The following is a 15136-nucleotide window of genomic DNA, read 5'->3' on the forward strand; positions in this document are numbered from 1 at the left end:
TTCTGCTGAGCCAAATAAGACAGGTCAGGGTGAAGAAGTGACAGCCAAAGAAAAGCTTACCACAAAACGGAAAAGTAATGACAAATCAGACTATAAGGCAAAAACAAAGTGCAGCTTTATGGTTTCATGGACAAAAGAATTTCTGTGGCTGCAATATGACGAGCTAAATAACCAGGGCTGCACATAAGTGGTCCGCAGGTGCGCATTCGCTGTCAAAATAAAAAACACGCACAAGGGTTAGGGTTAAATTTAAAAACTGTACTTTTGAGTTAAAATATATATTTATAATTTTAATAAATGACAAATTAAAAAGGCATGAACATTTATTTGTATCGAAAAAATATCGAACCGTGACACCAAAGTATCGAACCGAACCGTGAATTTTGTGTATCGTTGCACCCCTAATATATATATATATATATATATATATATATATATATATATATATATACATACATATATATATTTACATATATACACACACACACACATAATAATAATGCCAAACAGGTTAAAGAAATATTATGCTGTTGTGTCTTCATCTAAATGCTGAATCGTGAATTCAGCACGATCGTGAATTTATTCTACATTGTTCTTTAAACCCCAAATCAAAACTTCACTTATTCCCTGTTGTACTCTGTGTGGTAAAATGGGTTATCCTCTTCCTTCTCTGCATGAAGGAAGAGACCTTCCCGTGACACACTGTTTTGTCCACTCGAGTTGAAAATTGCAAGGCTTAAAGGATTTCAAGTCTCATTACAAGTAATTCTATCATGACTCACAAAGATCAGTCAGTGTGACCTCCAATGTGAATTTTTTATATTTAATTCACTGTTTTAGGAATATATTTGTTATAATAATAGTAAATGTTATACTTGAAGTGTGACATAATTTACTGATCACACTCTAGAAGAATCAGATGTTCTACTGCAGAGAAATGAACACTTTCTAATCCTAAATACATTTAGTGGATACATTTTATGTACTTTGATTTCGTCTAAGAGTTAATGTCAATAATAATAATAATAATAATGTAAATGGAGAAAAATGATAAATCATATCAGCACCAGCCAAATCTTTAAATAAAATTAGGCCATTTTACAGTTTTAAATCACAGCTAGACTTTTTCCAAATTTTCTATTTAAAAAAAAGTGTGTCTAGCAATCCATTTAAAAATAAATTTAGACTAAAAACTGAACTAACTACACCATAATACAGTAAGTTGCTGGAATAGGTAAAACTCCACATGTGGAGCCACAGGAAAAATTCTCAGATACTCAGAAGACAAACCAGTGAATATAGAAATGGAGGAGAAGAAGAATAAAAGGAAGAAGAAATAAATAATAAATTAAGACAAATACATATTTTTTTCTTAGTGGATGTGCTAAGACAGGTTCACCATCTGTACAGTAGATGTTGACAGGGCAGATAAGAAAGATGATGCTGTGATACACATTGTTCTGTACTGGATCTTTCACTGTGAATACTATTATTCAACAAAGAAAAAAAAAACTACTTTTATTGCCATCTGAAAGTTGAGCAGCACTAAGATAGCTAGAAAGCTGTATCATAGAATAAGCCTTTTTTTTTTAACCTATTATAGATGAAACATCTCGAACTTACACAATACAGTCAGTGTGATGATATCACTCCACTCTGAGAAGAAATAGTCCCTCCTGCCCCGGCAGCTGTATCCTCCACTGTCAGACTCAGTAGCTCTGATGATTCTGTATTCATTGGATGTTGGAGGTGTGTTTAACTTGGCTGCTCTCCATTCATACGTCCACTGAGCTCCTTCACCTCCCTGAATCTCACATCTGACAGTGACTGTCTCACCGCTGTATATCTGAGGCCAGGATGGCTGCAGGGTCACAGTGGGCTTACTGAGAACTGTTCACAGAAAAATATTCATAAAATAGAAACAAAATCAACAGAGAAATATTAAGATATGTATTTCATAATAATGGTAAATTTGTTGTTTTATAGTTAGGAATGGACCTGCACAAAAATAAAAAGATCATTTTCTGTTCATTTAACAGATGGAGAAAAACAGTGAGACCGTGAGGAGAAACTGTATGACTATATGACTGCCTTTTCTGGTGCCACTGTGGCTGTGGGTTTATCTGCTCTTATGAAAAGGACATATACATGTCATGAATCGCTGTGCGGCAGGCAGGAGTTGGACCCAAAATGCAAGACTCACAGACTCAGGGGATGAACTCAAAAATCACAGCTTTATTTGCTGGTAAGACAAACATACAAACTAAACTAAACTGGGGAAACAACAAACTAAGAACTCACAGAGAGACACAGGGAGATCCACACAGCATGAGGGACAACGCGACACTGACTCAGAGAAACACAGGGTTAAAATACACTGGGAAGTAATGAGGGGAATGAGACACAGAAGGAGGGCACAGCTGGGAGAAATCAGGACTGACGAGACAAGCAAAGCAGGACACATTCACATAAGACACGGACCTTCAAAGTAAAACAGGAAGGATCACACAGAGACGCGAACTTGACACAGTGGAGACAGCAACTAAGAAACACAGAGACATAAACCATAAGGCAGAGGACTCTAAGAACCGAAAGACACAGAGGGGAACTCAAACATGCAGACACAGACTTACACAGAACAGAGGGGACACAGAGAAACATGAAGGGCAAGGGATCGAAACTAGAAACCATAGAATAACTCACACAAGTACAATAATACAAACATCACAAAGAACTAAAAACGCTGGGTCAGGAGACCCAGGACCGTGACAATACATACATACACACACATATACTACCAGACAAAAAGTTGGACACATGTTCTTATTTAAAGGTTTTTTCTTTATTTTCACGACTATTTACACTGTAGATTCTCACAAGACATAGCCACCCCTCGCTTCAATTACTGCTTTACACACTCATTATCTCAATGACCTTCATGATGTTGTCACCTGAAATGGTTTTCCAACAGTCTTGAAGGAGTTCACAGAGATGATGAGAAATATCAAACAATCAAACACCAGTTTTGGTCAAGTTACTTGAAAAAAGTAATCAGTAACTAATTACTGATTACTTCCCCAAAAAAGTAATCCCGTTACTTTACTTATTACATATTTTCAAAAGTAATTATTTACTTAGTTACTTTTTTAAAACACGATTTACAACCTGAAGAGGTGAAAAAGCGATAGATCTGTCAGCCCAATTCTACTTTTTCTGCATAATCCATCATACAAAATGTAATCAAATGGAAAAGTCCCTTTTTAAAACTTGTTTTATTAGTTTTAATCTTTTAACTTTATGCATCAAGCAAAAATTTAATTATATGCACCATTCTCTGACTGGAAGAAATTTGTTTAATATTTAAACCTATTTTCTGCACATTGCAGCACATAAAATATTTTTTTTTGTGTGTTAACACTCACTCTTTCAAATAGATGCAAGTAAAACAGCAGAAAATAAATAAAATCAAAGACTAGCGGTCCTGTTGCTCTATTTTCACCTGTAAAGCAGGAGTGGGGTAGGCGGAGGTTTACCCTGGTGCAGGTGTGCCGCAGCGGTCAGTGGAAGAATCCGCAAGTTTCTCTGTGAATTTCCCATTACATCGTAGCGCACTCGGTGCTTGCTTGGAAGTTAAGGGGTTTTTTTCGCTATAAAAAGAAGTTTTCTTCCCACTCACAACGGACACTAATGTTTTTGTCACTTTTTATGGAATCAAACTCAAAATAAGGTCAGTACTTCCACGCTTTAACCACTGCACGCTCATACTCTCTCCCGAACTCGATATATGATCCATTGTTGGTCTGCACACAGCTGTTGTCACGAACGTCGCACTCGCTTACGTCAATGTCGTGAGACATTCTCGCAAAAAAATCACGGTTTTAGTAATGCAGTAACGCAGCGTTCCTACGGGAAAGTAACGGTAATCTAATTACCGTTTTTGCAATAGTAATTCCTTACTTTACTCGTTACTTGAAAAAAGTAATCGATTACAGTAACGCGTTACAAGTAACGCATTACTGCATATTTCTGTCAAACACAAGAAACACAAGCCGGATGGGATAGCACATCGCTGCACAACTCTGTGATAACCATGCTGGTTCAGCGTGTCTTCAATTTTGAATAAATCCCCAACAGTGTCACCAACAAAGCCCCACACTATCACACCTCCTCCTCTATGCTTCATGGTGGGAACCATGCATGTAGAGACCATCTTTTTACCTTTCCTGAGTCGCACAAAGACACGACAGGTCGAACCAAACATCTCAAATTCTGACTCATCAAACCAAAGCACAGATTCCCACTGGTCTAATGTCCATTCCTTGAGTTTCATTGTCCAAACAAATCTGTTCTGCTTGTTGCTTTTCCCTAGTCGTGGTTTCTTAGCAGATATTTGACCATGAAAGACCGATTTGCACAGTCTCCTCTGAACAGTTGATATAGAGATGTGTCTGCTACTGAAACTCTGCGTGGCATTTATCTGGACTCCGGGCTCCTGTCAGCTGTGTACCAACCTGACTTCTGCACAACTGATGGTCCCAACCCCATTAAGAAGGCAAGAAATTCCACAAATAAACCCTGACAAGGCACAGCTGTGAAGTAAAAACCATTTCAGGTGACAACATCATGAAGCTCATTGAGAGAAGGCCAAGGGGTTTGGAGCACTGTAAACAAAGCAAGGGGTGGCTACTTTGAGGAATCTAAAATATAAAACTGTGGCGGAGGTGTGGTCCGGGGCACGGCTGCAGGGGAGGAGTGGTGCAGTGAGCTCAACGGGGCGGTGCTGGTAAGAACAGCTGATGGCGATTTTGGACTGATGGTGGTTTTCCTTCCCTTTATATAGTGAGGCGGAGAGGAGTGGAGACAAGAGACGCTGGGGAAACCGACCGCTGTCAGACGGTGTTCTGTTGTAATTCAGTGCACACTCTTAATAAATGTGGGATCTGATGACAACGACCTGTGTGTGGGTGTATCTGTGCCTAGCGTGTGTCACAAAAACATATTTAGAGTTTTTTATGATTTTTTTCTTTGAATTCCATATACCTTGCTTCATAACTTTCATATCTTCAATTGTTTGAATCTACAGTTCTGTCTGACTAACAATGTAACATGCTTTGTAGACCATTGAATTCATCCTGTGCTGACCATGATGACATTTGTCAAATGGAGATCACACAACAAACATGACTTACTTGATGCTGACAATGTGAAGGCTTCACTCCACTCAGTTGAAGAATATGAGTCATCTCTGCGTCGACTCTTACACATGTAGTCTCCACTGCTGGACTCAGAAACTCTGAATGTCACATCATTATTGTGTGTCCACTGTGTGGGTGTGCTGGGTCCTCTCCATTCATACCACCACTCAGTGGTTTCACCTCCTTCCTGCACCTCACATGTCAGAGTGATCGTCTCACCTCTGAATATCTGAGGCCAGTTGGGTTGTTGTTTTACAACAACTTTATTGGAAACTGTTTACACATATTAACAGTTGAGATACAAACAGAAACATGAAATCAACACAGAAAACTTCACATTGTATGTTTGATAATCATAATGAATGTATATTTCAAACTAAATTACTGAACTCACTGGTTTTCTCAATGGTGACATCATCACTTATATAAGTGTAGTAAACTAGGTTTCCTCTTGTTCCTCTGCAGCGGTAGATTCCTCCTTCAGATACTCTGATATCTCTGTTTTGTTGATCTCTGATTTTACCTTCATAGGTTGTTTGGGTTCGTCTGAACCACTCATATTTCCATCCATGAGAGCTCTGCACAGAGCAGGTCAGTGTCACACTGCCCCCTACTGTTATGATTGTTGTTCCTGCTGTCAGTGTGGCCCTGGGTTGATCTGCAAGTAATTTACAGGAAAAAGTAGAATAGATTGTCACTTGTCTCAGGAAGAAATTTCTTACAGCACTGATCACACTTTAAATATTCACTTTTAGTAGAAATGACTAATTACTCTGCATGTGACATATTGGACTATGTTACAAAATCAAACTCGCTCTGATTTATTATTTATTGAAAGAGAAATATCGGATATAACAGCTTTAAATTTCTCATCATATCTGTTTCCCTTTTCATTAATATTTTAATAGTTTCAGTACAGTTTCAGTATTGCTGTCCCCACACCTGTGTCCCGTGGATGCTTTACAGGACAAACGTTACACTGGTGCCAAAACCCTGGCGCGATGTCCAATCCCCAGCCCGCTCCGCCTGCTCTCCCGGCGGCTCCGCTGTCCGCCCAGCCACCCGCCGAACCGCTGCAGATCTTGGGCCAGATGATGTTGGACATGGCAGCGATGGCGGCTCATCAGGCTGCCACGCAGGACCACCAGCTGGCGTTGCTTCACCAGCAATCGGAGCAACAGACCGCGGCTCTGGGGCAGCTGCTGGGGACTGCGGCCCCCCTCCACTGTCAGTGACGTTGCACCGGATGAGGGATGGGGAGGACCCGCTGGTGTTCATCGAGGCTTTCCAGGCCACGGCGGTGGTCTGTCACTGGCCGGAGGAGGAACGGGCCGCCCGGCTGCTGCCGCTTCTGTCGGGCGAGGCCCAGACGGCGGCGCTGAGCTTGCCCCCCGGCTCACAGGGGGTGTTTGAGGATGTGTGCTGGGTGGTGCTGGATTGTCTGGGCCTCTCCCCGGGGGATTACCGTCAGCAATTCCGGGCCAGCAGGATGACGGGAGGGGAGCGGCCATTTGGATGGGCTCGGCAGCTGGAGGATACGGCAGCGAGGTGGCTGCGACCGGGCCCCTCGGCTGGGGAGGCTCGGCTGCTAAATCTGATCGTCCTCAAGCAGTTCGTGGGGGGCCTGCCTGAGGCAATGGCTCATTGGGTCCACTGCCACCGCCCGGCAGATCTGACAGCGGTGATTATCTGGCGGCCAACCCGGGACCCAGCCCTGAGGAGCTGCGGCGGAGCGCCTGTAGTCACAGCAGAGGGACGGCGGCCCTGTGGGAACGGAGCCCCAGGAACCCGTTCCGGCCGCTGCTGTCCGCCGGAACCCCGGCGGCCACCGAGGTTGCCCCGGAGCCACGGGGAGCCGCACAGACGCCGGGGCTGGACTGCTGGAAGTGTGGGTGGCTGGGGCACCTGCGCTTAGAATGTCCGGGCAGGTGTTCCGTGTTGCCGGCGCTCCAGCGCCCGCCCCTGGTCCAGGAGGGACGTACTGCGTGCCGGTAAGATGTCAAGGGTGTATTCGCCATGCGTTGATGGACACGGGCTGCACGCAGACCCTGGTCCACCAAAATTTGGTTCGCCCAAAAATAACTTGAACACCAATTTTGAAAACACAACTTTCTTTTTCTTTTTTTTATAAAGCTCTGACTTGTAATATGAGTATGAGTCTGTGGTCTGGGAGAGAGTCCTGTAACTCTCCGTATGCAAAATACATTACATAATGACCAATGTTGGGCAATTAATTATATAGTTACTTCTTCAAAAAAGTAACTGAGTTTTGCAAACACCAAAGTTTTTTGCAACTGTTTACCTAAAAATGCAGCCAAGGTAGTTTTTAAAACAAACATTTAAAACAATTTACAGAAGAATCAGGTGTTCTGCATCAAATTTGATGCCACACAAATTATTTGTGCCACTCCAAAAATAATTTCTGTCCACTATGAGATAAAGGAGAACAACAGCCTGATACCTGCAGGCCTGACAACTGGAGCTGTATCACTCCTGTAACACCTGTAACATTCAGCAGTTGCCTCATTGTTCTGACACACACAACAAAACTATTGACTACACTACACACTAACTTTAGACTCCAAACACACTAAACGTCGCAAATCTCTCACATCTCAAAACACCACCGTCACTCCTAAAAATTACCAACTTCCTACACAATTAAATGCCATGTTGCTGTATCATTTTTTGATGGGTCGACATGGTCCATTTTTCCACCAATAGGAAAGGGTGGGGTTTTTAGGGGGATTTTTTGCTCACAGGCGGAGAGTGCTTTCGAGCGTTTTCCTTATAAAACTCTGTTTTTAGCGTTTCTTCCCGCAGTAAATATAAACAACAATAGTATTCAGGAAAAAAAACGAACATTGCATATATTTTTTATTATAACTCTGCTTTTACGTGGCCTATTAACAGAATTTAAAAACTGGTATAAAGTCCACACTTTGACGGTCAATTGTTCCGTCTGTCCTCCTCACATCCCCAATGGTTGTACACGTTGTCATTAACGTGGCTTCACTCCACATCAGCCACGCCGCTTTGCTAGCTAAAACACCGGTATCGGCACATAGAGACGCTGTCATAGCCTGTCAGCGACATTGATTAGCTGCGTATATACGAATGTGAATCGCATCATTGACTGGAGCAGCCAGTCACCGGTCACTTACTGACTCACACTGCAAAAGAGAATGAATTGTTAACGTATTTATTTTAATTACAATTTAGATTCGATTTTTTTTTGTGTGCAACGCAGCTTTTCTGTGTGCAGAGACCGGGCCAGCAGTGCGCAATTGTGCACGCGTGCAGCTTAGAGGGAACATTGGTGGTTTCCCATTTTGACCTCAGGGCTTCCAGGCCATACTTGGCGCAGATGTTTCTATATACTATGCCGGCCACTTGGTTATAGCATTTCATGTGTGCCCTGCCTGCTAACATCTTGCACCTCGCTGTTATGTGCTGGATTGTCTCAGGAGCATCTTTACATAGCCTGCCCCTGGGGTCTTGCCTGATGTGGTAGAGCCCAGCCTCTATGGATTTTGTGTTCAGAGTTTGTTCCTGTGCTGCCATGATTAGTGCCTCTGTGCTGTCTTTCAGTCCAACTTTGTCCAGCCACTGGTAGGATTTCTGGATGTCAGCCACTTCCTCTATCTGCCAGTTGTACATAACGTGCAGATACTATACTATATTTTCATCCTGTTTATTTATGTTATTATTGTCCTCAGGTGATGGAGCAGCAGGTCAGCATTGGCGTCTCTATACCAGTTGAAAGTTCATGACACAAAGTGGTGACAAACTGTCTACAATGAGGCTACTATCAGCTGCAGCTCTTTGTCTGACTAACAATGTAACATGCTTTGTAGACCATTGAATTCATCCTGTGCTGACCATTATGACATTTGTCAAATGGAGATCACACAACAAACATGACTTACTTGATACTGACAATGTGAAGGCTTCACTCCACTCTGTTGAAGAATATGAGTCATCTCTGCGTCGACTCTTACACATGTAGTCTCCACTGCTGGACTCAGAAACTCTGAATGTCACATCATTATTGTGTGTCCACTGTGTGGGTGTCCTGGGTCCTCTCCATTCATACCACCACTCAGTGGTTTCACCTCCTTCCTGCACCTCACATGTCAGAGTGATCGTCTCACCTCTGAATATCTGAGGCCAGTTGGGTTGTTGTTTTACAACAACTTTATTGGAAACTGTTTACACATATTAACAGTTGAGATACAAATAGAAACATGAAATCAACACAGAAAACTTTACATTGTATGTTTGATAATCATGAGTGAATGTGTATTTCAAACTAAATGACTGAACTCACTGGTTTTCTCAATGGTGACATCATGACTTATATCAGTGTAGTAAACTGGGTTTCCTCTTGTTCCTCTGCAGCGGTAGATTCCTCCTTCAGATACTCTGATATCTCTGTTTTGTTGACCTCTGATTTTACCTTCAGAGGTTGTTTGGGTTCGTCTGAACCACTCATATTTCCATCCATGAGAGCTCTGCACAGAGCAGGTCAGTGTCACACTGCCCCCTACTGGTATGATTGTTGTTCCTGCTGTCAGTGTGGCCCTGGGTTGATCTGCAAGTAATTTACAGGAAAAAGTAGAATAGATTGTCACTTGTCTCAGGAAGAAATTTCTTACAGCACTGATCACACTTTAAATATTCACTTTTAGTAGAAATGACTAATTACTCTGCATGTGACATATTGGACTATGTTACAAAATCAAACTTGCTCTGATTTATTATTTATTGAAAGAGAAATATCGGATATAACAGCTTTAAATTTCTCATCATATCTGTTTCCCTTTTCATTAATATTTTAATAGTTTCAGTGCACTAAACAACAACCTTTATTTCTGTTGGAGTCTGGTGAGTGTTATCATGAATTTTCAATGTAAAATGTTATTTAGCAGTTGTTGCGCGTCTATGAATTATTTAAAATGGAAACATTAAATCAACGTAAATAACTTCCAGTCAGTTTCAATGTGGGAATTTTGCCACTGATGGCCGACCATAAGTGTTCAATGCAAAGTGGTTTATCTTCCTTTTCCCAAACAATTATTTTAAAAACGTTTTTGATAGTAGTTAAAAATAATAAAACACTACTATTAATAGTTCTATTTTAATATAGTACTATTAAAATAGTACTATTTAATAGTAGTACAATTACTTTATAAACTCTGATAAGGACAAATAGTCTGGGTACAAGAATAATAAACCTCTCCCACACTCCAAAAGAAATAAAAGATGCCAGTCAGTGCACTGTAACTATTGAAATATGGTTTTCTGATTTTCACTGATTCAAATAAAGTCTCCAATAATATGATCTTGGTGCACTTTCTCCTTCTCCCTTTCCCTTATCTGTCCTGCCTGGCCCCACATAGCAGACAGGCATCTGCAGCTGGCCCGTGGCTGCACAGAACTTACACAAATGCCCGGTGGGCCGATGATAGTTTTTCGTTTTTATGGGCCGATGTTTTTTTGTTGTTGTCTTTTTTTTCCATAACGGTGTAAACAGTGAAAGGTGGCGGATTGGACAGATGCTGGCAGATGTGTAAAAATAATTCAATTGTTTGGTAGTGGCTACGGTGAAGCTTTCACAGATTCAGTAAAATTAGGTGTTGGAGGTCAGCAGGTGGATGAGGGAAAGGGGAGGCGGAGGGGCAGAGACCCTAGGCGGCCGAGTGTCAGGTGAACTGAGCTTCAGGTAATAAGTTATGACCTGCAGTCTATCTGGGTCAGCTATAAACCAAGTTTAGGTGGAGTTTATTTTCGTTATGCTGACTTTTTACCGTCAGTTACAATAACTCGTACTGCGTGTTAGCTAGCATGACGGGCAGGTGCTATGATGTTACTGATAGTGAACTTTATTTTATTCATAAGGTTAGTTAGTAGTAGTGATGGGTCCTGCAACACTGACGCACTGACACATGTATCAAGCTCACAGAGCGATGCCTGTATCGGTGCGTGTGTCGCTTTAAGAAAAAGTCACGTGATTGATACAGCCGCTGTATCGATCATTGCCAACGCGCCAAACTGTGTTTAAAAGGTACCGCATCCACATCTGCCAACGGAATGAGTCGCGACCAAAAAACCCCACAAAATTACTCTGGTAAAGATTAAAAAAAAATAAAAAATACACATCTCTCCATAAAAAAATGGAGCCCGAAAGAAAAAGAAATGTTTCTGCTGTGTGGGTTCATTTTGATCTTTTAACTGCAAATAAGGTAATAGTTTGTCTGTCTTTGTTTCAGTGTAATCTATCAGAATAGGAAAAACAGCAATGTGACTTGAAGTGTAAATTATTTATTTCATTTTATGCAGGTTAAATGTCGCATCTGTTCTGCGGAGCTTTCTTACACAAACAAAAGCACCTCTTCAGTGTTTAGGCATTACAGAGCCAAACATGAAAATAAGACAAACACACCGAGAATGAACACAGGTCGGCCTATATAGACACTGAACAGCTTTATCATCATTTTTTTTATTAATATGTGTTTTATTATTTTTAAATCAAGCATCTAGGAAGACTGCTCTGGACCAGGCAGTCCTGAATTTTATTATAAAGGACTGCCAACCCCTTAGTAATGTGGAGAGTGTCGGAGAGAAAAATTCCAAGATCAGAGGATGCTTTAACGTACTGAGGGAATAGGAAGACATCTTATCCGAACCTTTTCCACCTGGCTTTACAGCTTTTGTGTACCCCAGCTTCATCTGTGCCTGTGAGATTTACAAAGCTGGGGAAATGGTGTAAAAAAATAAACGCAATAGACTGAATGCAAAAACATTGGACAAACCTATTTTTCTGAATAGAAATTTATAATAAACTGAGTCAAATGGGTAATATTACATTCACAATACTTTCATTTTAATGTTCACTTAATATCAGAAGATGCATATTCTCTGTCATATGGACCTGCATGAATAAACTTTCTGAATCCTTTATCATCTGGAACCGAAAATAGTTGTGGATGATTACTATACCTTTCTAATGTGACGTTGTTGTCCCTGGCTCTTTCTCTCTCTCTCCCTCCTGCTCTGTTCCTGTGCTACTGAGTGTAACTACCGCCTCCCCCCTCTGCCCAGCGTAAAGCACAAGGCTCGCGTGCGGAGTAAAGCGGAAAAAAAGTGCGAGAGAGAGAGAGGGTGAGAGAAAGAAAAAGAAAAAAACCCACGTGACGGCGCGCGTCGTTCACGTCAAAGAGCCAGCTCTAAGAGCCATTTCGTTCGCGAACGACCCATCACTAGAAGTCACTGTGCATTGGCCGGGAAACTGTGTCGACACAGTATCGATACAGTTCGGGAAATGTGCTGAAACGCTTCACGAGGCCTCATCTACCCATCACTAGTTAGTAGAGTTGCCAACTGTCCCATAAAAAACGTAATCCTCTGGTATTCAGAGAAAATTTTACACGTTTCGTATTGAGCTGAAAATAGACGCGATTTGTCCCGGACTTCAGCTAGAATGAAAAAAAAAAGGACACAAAGCTGGAGTTATTCTGTGTCTTTGCCACACAGCTGCCTCTTCTCCTCTCATTCTCTCCCCCTCCCTCTCCTGTTTCTACTTCAATCACGAATCTGATCAATGATGAGCTGATCGGCGTTTCTGCCGCAAGTCCCGTCTCTCTTGCTTATCGCCCACTCTTGCTTTATCGCCCACTTTACGCCAGAAAGAGGAAACTAGCGGAGGTCGAGTTAAACAGCAGAAGCACGTTTAAGCTTGATCAGCTGTTGTTAGAATTTATTTAATATTACTTTCTAGTGTGTGAATGGGTGTGTAAAGCGCTTTCGGGTTCTCAGGGACTAGTAAAAGCGCTATACAAATACAGGTCATTTACCATTCTAGTATCAGCTGATGTTTGTTGGAGCCACAGCTGTAAAAGCTGCTGCTCATTGTTAGGTTTAGTCTGCAAAGACTTCGTGTGCATTCCAGAGTGCTCTGGCATTCACACCCACACCCTGGGAGCATGGGAGAGGTCATACCTTCTCTTATTGTTTCATGGTAGGATAAACATATCTATGTCAGTTTTAGTCTAAGTGCCTTTTGTTTAGATGAACTGCTGGACTTCCAGACCAGGGAAGTCGTTTATGGGGTCATACTCTGACCCCCCCCCCCCCCCACACACACACACACACACACACACGCACACACACTTACACAGTATTCTTTGTCCACATGTGTACCTATATGAAACGTCATATGTTAATGAACCTATGCATATTAATGTAACCTCAATAAAAGAGCAGTGTTACGGGGGAGTGGATGAGAGTCTGACGGAGGTCAAGTGGGTGGAACGACACTTGGCTCCAGGCAGGCCTCCCTCATGCATGAGTAACACAAAGAACTTTGCCTACTTGTGTCTTGCTTTTGCTTTGTAGTAAATTGTTCTTAACGTTCCAGCGAATAGGTTTATGCTACAAACCTATCACTCATGATATCCGTTTGGATATGTGGCGAGAGGGAAACATGAATGTGAAACCAGGAGATGTCCTTACTGAATCGTCAGAGCTGAACAGGTGAAGGAGAAACATGTTTACTTTTTAGATGACAAGAAGGGTTGAAGGAAAGTTATGAACTGTTTCTGAGAGACAACTAACACCAGGATCCTTTTCTATGTAGCTGAAAGCTGGTAACTGTGCAGGGGCGGATCTAGCAAAGTTTTGCCAGGGGGCCAGGTTGGGCATTAACAAGAAAAGGAGGGCACAAAAAATACTTTTCTTTCTTATTCTCATTTAAAATTTCTAGCTTTTAACAAATAATTATCCAGATCTTACAACCAAAGTTTTCATCTGATGTCAAATGTATAGAAATCCATTATTGTACATAGTAATTTTTATTGAGGGTTCCATCATAATTTCTTCAGAAGTAAGTACTGTATATGATGCCAGTATTTTCCCACATTTTCTAGAAACTTCAATTAAGTTTTATTCTTTCTCACCTGTCTTTCTGTCTCCTTTCACTTTTTAAAGGTTGCCATGTGTAACAGAGTTAGAAAATAGCTTAATGAATTTCCTCAAAATTGATGTGCTTTGTGAATAGTTGGACAAATATCGCAACTGCAACTGTTAAGGTTTCAAATTGCTGCACAGCGCATGCCTCAGCAAAGGAAAATACTCCCAAGCTGGTGGTAGGTGCTTGTGAGCGATACTGTTGTCAGTTTTGTATGTGTATTAATGAAAACATTCTTATAGTGGTAATTGTCAATGTGTATTTTGATTGTAAGCAGTACTAGCATGTAACCTGAAAGCTACAGGCATTTTGATGCATGGGTAGTAACTTTATTCAGGAGTAGCATTTTTAGTTAGCATGCTAAGCTAGTACTCGTTAGCTTTTTGACTTACACTCAGCTTTAATGTTTCTCTATGAAATTGTCATTATTCTAATTCTTTTCAACAGAACTGAATGTTGAAGTTGCTTTGCACACTGTTAATGACGACTGTGTGCTGTTTTCTTTGTACCAGGTAGGCACTGTTAAGTATAAGTTTTAATTGATGCTGTTGTATAGGAAAAAAAATGATGACAATGATGATTGTTTTATAATAGAAAAGCTGTTTTTATATGTTATTGTTGTTGTTGTTGGTTAGGAAAAAGGAGATATAATGTCTCTTATCACTCATTTACCACAAGGAGAAAAATAAATAAATAATACTGCTACTATACAATCACAGGTTTGGTTTCAGCTAGAACTTTTAAAAGAAAGACTTTGTTGATGTGGTGTTCTTTAAATATATCTTGTTAAGTGTTATGTTTGGAAAGAAAAAGGAAAATACTCCCAAGCTGATGAACTGAATGTTGCAGTTGCTTTGCACACTGTTAATGACGACTGTGTGCTGTTTACTTTGTACCAGTTGCCAGAATAAAGAGGGAGCCCAGAGTAAGGGCAAGTCCAGCGTTGCAGTGCCGTCCTTTCTACATGGGCATA

The 15136-nt window shown here is 41.2% G+C and overlaps 1 protein-coding gene across 1 annotated transcript in view; it reads right to left on the reverse strand.

Annotated features, from left to right (window-relative positions):
* Window positions 1–15136, reverse strand: part of LOC146714517 (Fc receptor-like protein 5) — a 41099-nt gene that overhangs the window by 18801 nt on the left and 7162 nt on the right. Inside the window, exons 5-9 of the mRNA XM_085450937.1 lie at window positions 9526–9789; window positions 9125–9403; window positions 5590–5853; window positions 5190–5468; window positions 1624–1890 (exon numbers count right to left, since the gene is read on the reverse strand). Of these exons, the coding sequence (XP_085307063.1) occupies window positions 1624–1890; window positions 5190–5468; window positions 5590–5853; window positions 9125–9403; window positions 9526–9789 (1353 nt within the window). The remainder of the gene's footprint in view (window positions 1–1623; window positions 1891–5189; window positions 5469–5589; window positions 5854–9124; window positions 9404–9525; window positions 9790–15136) is intronic.

Source organism: Copadichromis virginalis, linkage group LG3 (genome assembly GCF_057382275.1).
Source record: "Copadichromis virginalis isolate Kocher_CV1m ecotype Utaka linkage group LG3, C_Virginalis_male_GT1.1, whole genome shotgun sequence".
Lineage (NCBI taxonomy): Eukaryota > Metazoa > Chordata > Actinopteri > Cichliformes > Cichlidae > Copadichromis > Copadichromis virginalis.